This window comes from Tinamus guttatus, unplaced genomic scaffold (assembly GCF_059628265.1).
Source record: "Tinamus guttatus ecotype Peru unplaced genomic scaffold, ASM5962826v1 Tinamus_guttatus_pri_ptg000211l, whole genome shotgun sequence".
In the NCBI taxonomy this organism is placed as follows: Eukaryota; Metazoa; Chordata; class Aves; order Tinamiformes; family Tinamidae; genus Tinamus; species Tinamus guttatus.
The window spans coordinates 8,897,064-8,905,344 of NW_028288745.1; the positions used below are offsets into that span (position 1 = coordinate 8,897,064).

Consider the following 8,281-nt stretch of genomic DNA (forward strand, 5'->3'; position numbering starts at 1 on the left):
CATGATCTCATATTTGTGACCTCACATAATTTATAATATTTATGTACTTTAAAATACACATTAAGTATCTGTAAATTCAAAATCTACACAAAAAAGTCTCAAGTGTTTAAGTGAACACAAAATATAACTAATACTAAAGCAAGAAAGGAGACAAGCTTATCTAAACCATGGATTAAAATAGGTGAAGAAAATGTAGCTACATAGCTCAAGAAATTACTCTCAAAATTAATCCACTACTGTTTTAGCAAGTTAAACCATTTTGCTTACAACTGTGTCGAAGTTCTGCCTGGAATAAATTTCTACAGGCCGATTCCTGCAGTGCTTTTCCTTCTTATAGAGTCTTATTTCCCCAAGCCAGTACCTCCTGGCACTACTCCAGACTCCATTATACTACTGCACAGCTTTGTGAGCACTGTGGTTGTATTTTCAATGAATTTAAAGACTAAAAGACACCCTCAATTAGTCGGCAAGAGTATAATGACTATCTGATTACAGTGGAGTTCCCAGCATTTGGAATATATTCAGCTCTCTATGGTGGGGCCCCTCATTATTTAATGCTGGGGCATCATGCACCTTCTTGCTCAAGGAGGGCATGTGTTACACGTTGCCCAAATTCTCTAGTGCAAACAGCTCTGGTGCAGGGACCATCTTTGAGAAGCCAAGGCTAAGGACTGTTTGACAGAGAAACACAGGGCTGCTTTTTATGGCAACATTTACTTGACACATTAGCACAGCGCTCTCCAGTTTGAATTTAACAGTACTTTTAATAGACTATCGTAAGTCCTGGAACTCGAGTACTTTGTAGGATGCAGTATGATTACAAATGCAACACAGTTCAGGGTAGTACTGCTCATCCAATACGACAGGAATATTAGAAAGTCTTGAGTTCTTTCTCCTACCCTTCCCTGTTCTGGGGCGCAGCTTTTTTTCTTCCAAACCTGCAGTACTAGATTTGGTCAAACAAAATTCAACAGCTATATTAGAGGAAAAGAATACAGGACCATTTCGTAACTCTGAAACATTTTTTCACCATAAAACAAGCCATACTGTCAATTCTAAGAAACTATTCCCTCTAAAGAAATATGCAGAACAGTGGTTGCTCAAAAAGGAGCATCTTCAACACTACTAAAAGAAGTGATTTGAAAGCACAGGGGAAAGCTTCAAGGGACCACTAAGCTGAGACTAGTTACAGAAAGGTCTCAGAAATATTAGTTCTGTGGAATTTATTGGAAAATAAGTAAAGCTTTACTATTTCTAAAAAATATGTCTCCTTCCAAAGCTTAAGTTCACCAAGACTCAATGGAATTGATCCACACTGAATTAAACTAAACACTGCAGAGACAAGCAAGTCTTCCAGGGTAACAATGGGCAAAGAAGAGTTTCAAAAGCATCTTGTGCTTAACTATAATGGAGCTAAAAGTTCAGGAGGTGCCACCTTCCTTCTGTAGAGCAGGATGACTAGATTCTGTTCAGCAGACTGCAAAGGTCTAAAGATAACTGTTGCTTTTATGTTTAAACAACTTTGCCTTTCCAAGTCCTCAGGCACCTGCACATTGCAGACCTCTTCTAAAGCCCAGCTGCCATTCTCGCTGGATTTTTCTTCTTTCTTCCCCCCCACCTTTTATTTTTTTATCCATAGGGCAAAATTTCATAACAGTTCATGATTTTGCAGCTTCCAGATCAAGCTTTGCAGTCAAGACACCACAGGGACATAGCAAAGAGATTGCAATTGCAATGTTTGTAAAGACTGCATGCAATAGCACTGCTACAGTGTGAGGGAGCGGTAGCTCATAACAATCACTAGAGACAGATTCAAAGTGTCCAGTGACAGGCAAGTGTGCAGACTGTCACCTAATATGACTTGTGTAAAGCCCTATTTGACATACATACCCCTTCTCCTCTCACAGGGAGGCAGAGCAACAGTAGTTATTTCAGGTCAAGGGCAGTGACCTTGCTGCACAGTCCATGCCTGTCTGAGCAGCATGCAGGGAGCATGTGCAGAAACCAAGGGAACAATTTGCTTGGCTCCAGGTTGGTGGCTAGTTGCAGCATAAATAAACCTGGTGGGAGGGAATGCATTCAGGCACTGAGGAGGGGACAGAGAAGGTCAGACAACTATGCTGCTACAAACCAGAACTCCGATCTTTGCTGCATTGCTATAGCTTAAAAAGTTACTGAATGTGTTTGAGAAGAAGGCAATAAAGCTGAGGTCTAATAGAGAATTAAGTTCAGGAGAAGTTGCCATCACAACAATGAAATAATATACAAGAAAATGTTAAGACTTTTTGGGTTTTATAAGCTTTGACTCCACCCTGAGCTGCAGTTGTAGCTTTTCCTCACAGAAACACTGAAGGGGAGGGAAGGGGAGTTTCATTCCCTACTTCCCCCCAATTAAAAAAAAAAAAAGAAAAAAAAAATTCTAGGTCTTGGCTTACACAGCAACTATTTTATGCAACTTAAGAAAAGACAAACCACTAATTAACTATCCAGACCCAAAACAAAGGCAGTCAGAATGCTAAGAGTAGGGCTGAGTCACCTAGTTTCTCTTTTTTCCATAACCCCCAGGTGAAGACAGATTTTCTGAGCCCCAGGCAGGTTTTCCCTCAGGCTTTGGTTTTAGCTGCATTTTCTAGGAATCCTATCTATGTGGTTTTTTTGGCATTATTGTGCATGAAGCAAGGAGTGGTCAGAACAGTCGCTTTCACATTCTGGATAGCCCTAACATCACTGCTGTAAGAAGATGTAGGGCTTTTTTCATGTTTACTCAAAGGAGTGGTTTCTCTTTGAAAGCTGTTGCATACGTAAACAGTGAATAAGAAGTAAATAAATAAAACAAGGCTTGCCTAAAGTTACAACTACCACTTGCTATATTTAAAGTTTTGTATTGTATCAAAAAGCTCCTCCAAGTTTTTGAAAAAGCTGCAATCACTTCAGATTCACACAAGTACAATCACTGCCAAATTGTGAGCTTGGAAGCAATCCAGTTTATCATATCTGTGTGACATCTACTTTCACTCCATTGGAGGAAAGAACGAGAAGCCCAGTAACAGGCAAGCACATAGGCTGTATCACCTAATATGACCTGGATAAAGCCTATTTGCTGTACATTTTGTGTCAACAGCTCTGATGACTTTACTCAACACAAATGAACCTCTCCCTTTGTTTTAGCCAAACGTAAACAGCAAAGCCCCAGGCGCACATGGCGTTTTTCTCCTTCACATTTCTTCTCCACAGGAGGGATGCAAAATACTTGTGTTTCCTACATTTAATTTCTTCAAAGTTCAATTTCCATACTCTACATCCTCTTTGATTCTAACACAGATGCTAGGTGACAGAAATGGCCAGTGAGCCCAGGAACACACTCCAAAACACTTTCTAGCATCTTTCCACATACTGCAGATTCCTACTGCCATTAACTCCCTTCTGTTCCCCCCCACACACACACACTCATACACTGTTAGTAACAGTTGAGGCCATTATCATTCAACTAAAATAGTAACTCATACCAACATGCAGCTATTTGGCAACCAAAGCAGCTGTTATGAGAAATATTTGCTATTCGTCCTTGCACACAGGAAATCTTTGTATTACAGCAAAATACATAATCACTTCATGGGAAAAATAGTAGTTCAGATTAATTCAAAGTTTTATTTCAGTACTATTTATTAGTTCCATCAATCTTTCCAGATCTTGCTCAGTCAGTGTCTCGGAAATTAAACTTTCTTCTTGATCTAAGATGATACAGAACGAAGTACAAAGACTACTAATTTGATTTCTGACTGTTTTCCTTCATTCCTCCTTTCGTTAAACCTTCTCACAGTAACCAGCACACACACACACACACACACACACACACACAAAAAAAAAAAAAAACGAACCATTGGTCTTTAAGACAGATTTTAAGACTCATTTCCCTAACTGGAAACAACATTTTCAACTGTCAGACCCTGATCAACAGTAGTCACTTCTGTCTTGTCACTTCTGTCTGCAGAAACAGTTCATTATAGAGTCATGTCAAGATTGTTTTTTCCTATATTATATACACATAAAAAATGAAGCAGTATCTCAAATAAGATTGCTTCTTATGACTCAAAAACACACACAAATTATAACTGATGCCATAATTACATTTACAAATTTCAAGAAGAAATTAAAAGTTATTCAAAGGAAATGGACTTTTTTGAAAGAGCATTCCAAATAGAGAAGCAGCACATTTTTCTTTCAGTACTTACGCACAGAAGAGGTAACATGGAATACTATCAAGTTACTATAAGCAAGCAATTCTATATTATTGTGCCATTTCAGAAGATTTTAGAAACTTGTGGTTGAAATAAATAGTAAACTACTAGGGATACCACCTCTCAGCTCTGCAGCCATAGCATGTGATGTAACAGCTCTTAGAGAAGGGCAGCTGAGACTAATCCAGCTAGTGCTAATTGAGTGATCTTTGACCTACTAGAGAGGGGTAGCATATACAGCTTAATTATTCATACGTTACTGTTTCATAGGAGTTGTGTCGGACTTTGCTCCCAATTGTCTGACCACAGAAGTGGGTGAAAAGTAGTCTTCTTCCTGCTCTCATGTTTGTAGCCAGCTGTTCAGATTAATATTAGAAAGAACACTCTGAAAAGTCCATGCAAGATACCTGGTTGTTACACCTTTAAAAAAGCTATCATTTGCTTTGCTAAAAAAGAATATTTCTTTCATTTGTGTACTCTTTTTCTTCTCCACTTCGGTCAGCAAAACCAATAGTGGTACCAAGCGCCTGCTGGACATTTCAACAGAAAATTCAAAAAAAAAAAAAAAAAGGCAATTATTCTAGGAAAACTATGATATTGAGATATATCTTATTTCATTTATGTGTACTTAAATAAACTACACTGGAAAGAACGAAGTTCCAAAGATAAAAGTCATAGTCGCATTTGAACAATTTCATGGTTCAGTTGAACACAAACAGGAAAACATTAGATTATATTTGAGCCTGCAGCATTCAACTCTCCATTTAAAGTGCTCCCTAAATGGAACTTCACTTTGCAGAATTTGAGAAGTTGAAATGCATCTCACACTAAAACCAGGATTCTCAAACATTAGGTAGAAAAGTGAACAAAAATTCACAAAACGTGAAATTAAACCATCCTCCAGGCTGCCACTATTTAAAGTGCCACACACTTTACACAGTTAACTTGATGTTAACTAGCTAAAACTACCAGTCCTCTTATGAAGTAAAATTCTGCTTTGTAACAAGGACGCTCTCCTGACTCCTCTCTCTGCCCAAAGAAGCAGAGGAATATAAACCACGGAAATTAAAGGGCTCACTAGGCCTTGGCCACTTTTATCCTTAGTGCACAAAGGTTTATCCCTTTATTATATGCCAGTATCATATACCAGCACAAGTATGCTGATTCCAACATACCTGATTCCAAAATAATCCAACATTTTGCATAATGACAGTGCCTTTCAAGACTATGCTATAATTTATATCAGCAACAAAGCATTAGGAAATGAATGACACATGAACCAATGAGACTGAAGGTGGATAAGGTAATGGTAATAAATGGATGCTTTTTTCTAGGCTAGTGCTATAGGAGACATAGTTTACCTACTGCCTAGTCTTGATAGGTAGCATTCTATAAGGCTCCTGGTAAAATTTGCTTCCCAAGGAAACATGGAGAAAAGAACAAAGATTGATGGGCAAAAGCATCCTCAAAAATAGCCCTCAAATACAGAGGAGTCAAAAAACAGCACAGCTATTTTTCAAATAGCTGAGCGGTGGATGTTTGAATTTGGAATTAATGACCACAATACAGTAGCAGCAGTAAATATGATCTAAAGTTGCAGAGGGCCTCAGAAGCATAAGGCCACAAAGGCACAGCTAGAACCACCAAGTTGACAAGCATGGTGATTATTTTATTAGCTGAAATTCTAAAAGGTTTGAGAAAGCAATGGCTTGACAGAAGAAAATTGCAGCAGTAGAGATAAAAGAGGAGGTATCAGAAAGATAGTTTGCAATATAGATAGTCTGACCTGATCCTTCTTCCTCAGTCTCAGCTTCATCCAATTGCTCCATTAGTTGAAATATCCTTTAAAAACATCTTCCTAAACAACTTTTTTTTTAATTCATACTTAGCAAATCCAGCAAATTCATAAAAGAAACATATCCCAAGTATAATTTTTAACATTTATGCTAAGGCTCAGTTTCAGTATATTCAGTCACTCTCAATGTAATAAAGGTCCAGCTACTGTCAACTAACAAAGACCAATTGCAGATTTGAAACAAAACAACCTAAGACCCTCACTATATGTACACTGAAAGAACGTTTACTTTGCACTGGTTCCCCTTTTGTCAACTAAACAGCCATAAATAGTTGTAAAATATTAAATACACTGCACTTCCATCTATGCTGGAAGAGATGTTCCAAGCTGAAAGTAATCTAGCCTGTGTACTCAGTGATCACTCCTCAATACAAAGGAAAGCAAGGCAGATGTAAGCAATTGGGAGATTCACTTAGAAAACACATTCTTGATCTAACGCAGATGCTCCCAGATCTGCCTGACACAGTCTTTTTTCCTACGCACATTATCATAAGCCATTAAGTGCGAAAATCTTGCACTACAGTATCAGCAACTCCCCCAGCTCACCAGTCCCACGCTTTGCTATATATTTTTTCGCTTTTTTTACAATGATATTTCACTAAATTAAGTAGACACCCAAGAGATGCCTTACAATCTTGGTAGAAGAGTAACCCTCAGAGATAACTTGAGGCCTTGCTGTTTCTACTCTCACACAACACAGCAATCTCCAGAAACTGCTCTTTTGATCACAGTTTATGCATGTTATATGACAAAGTTATCTAACTTTATGAAGCTCTTAAAGAAGTCATGTATGGACGTTATTAGGCAAAATAAACAGGATTGTTGCTTAATCACAGGTATGTTGTTACTTAAGTCTATTGAGTAAGTCCATCTCACCATCACAATTCAGCACAGTGATAAGTCACAGCAACTGCACAACATCTAACTGTGCTGCTATAACATGCTGGGTTTCTAGCATATGCTCTGCAAACAGTGTCCACAAACACGCTGAAGCTCTGAAGGGACAGAGTCCAACACAGGTTCCTCATCAGTCACATAACATGGTGACTACCACACACACACCTGCAGGCCGCCCTTGTGGGCGACACAATCGGGTATCTTGGCACAGTGGCTCTTCCCCAGGGACACATCCCAACAGCAGCAAAACAGCAGTGTTACCTGCCTGGGTACCTCCCTAGGAGCTGCCGAGGGCTCCCCTAAAAGTCAGCTTGTTCAGTAGGGGTCTTTTACAAACAGGTAGATTAAGAAGGCAAATATAACTTCATTAACGAAGCGAAGGTGTAAGGGGGGCCTCAAAAGCGGCATTTAGGCATAGAAGGAGAAACGGGTGGGACAGAGAAGACTCTCATGGCTAAGCGGGGGAAACGGAGGGCGGGCGTGTGCTGCAGGCAGCAGCGCCTCACAGCAGCCAGGCCGCTCGCCCCAGCCGGGCCTAGAAGCGCGTGAGGGCGAGCAGGGCCCCCCGCCGCCCCGGGCCTCCCGCGCCGCCGCCCCCCGGCCCCGCGCGGCCGCTCACCCGTGCTGCGCCGCCGCGCGGCGCTTGCTGAGGAGGCAGAGGAGGGCACAGGCGGCGGCGGCGGCACCGGCCAGCGCGGAGTGGCGCGCGGTGAGGAACTTGCTGTAGGCGGCCATGGCGCGAGTGCAGCCGCCGAGCGCAGCGCAGCGGAGCCGAGCCCGGCCGCGCGGGATGCCGGGAGCGAGCGAGGGGCGGGGCGCGCCCCCACCCGCGGGCCGGCGCGCGGAGGGTTCGTCCCGGGGCGCGCGGGCGCGTTGCGTAACGGGGGCAACGGTAACGGCCGCCCCCGCCACGCGACGGCCGCGGGCAGCGGGTGAGAGGGCAGCGGCGCCCGGGCCCGGCCTCGCGGGGTCGACGCGGGTGCGAGCGGGCGCAGATGTGGCACTGGGCGCCGCGCGGTAAAACGCTGCAGGGCGGTTTGGCCGCGGTCTCACTTCTTATTCTCCCCTTTTCTCCTAGCTGCCAAAGGCGACTTTCAAACAGAGGGTGGAACAAGTTGTCATCCGTGTAAGTACAGGAAAACAACCGCCATCAAGGGCAGAGCTGCGCTCGGAGCAGCGATACCTGCCTCCTACTAAACCAGTTATACTTGCAGGGGTGCTTTTTTTTTTTTCCACCCCCCCCCCCCCAAGGAGAGTTAATAACAGTTTGCCAAGTTGAGCTGTACCAGCA

General features: G+C 42.2%; 1 protein-coding gene across 1 annotated transcript in view; it reads right to left on the reverse strand.

Annotated features, from left to right (window-relative positions):
- The window catches only part of ABCD3 (ATP binding cassette subfamily D member 3), a 28,648-nt gene extending 20,899 nt beyond the window's left edge, over window positions 1–7,749 (reverse strand). Inside the window, exon 1 of the mRNA XM_088524445.1 lies at window positions 7,610–7,749. Within this exon, the coding sequence (XP_088380571.1) occupies window positions 7,610–7,725 (116 nt within the window). The 5' untranslated portion in view covers window positions 7,726–7,749. The remainder of the gene's footprint in view (window positions 1–7,609) is intronic.
- Between the last annotated feature and the right edge of the window lie 532 nt (window positions 7,750–8,281).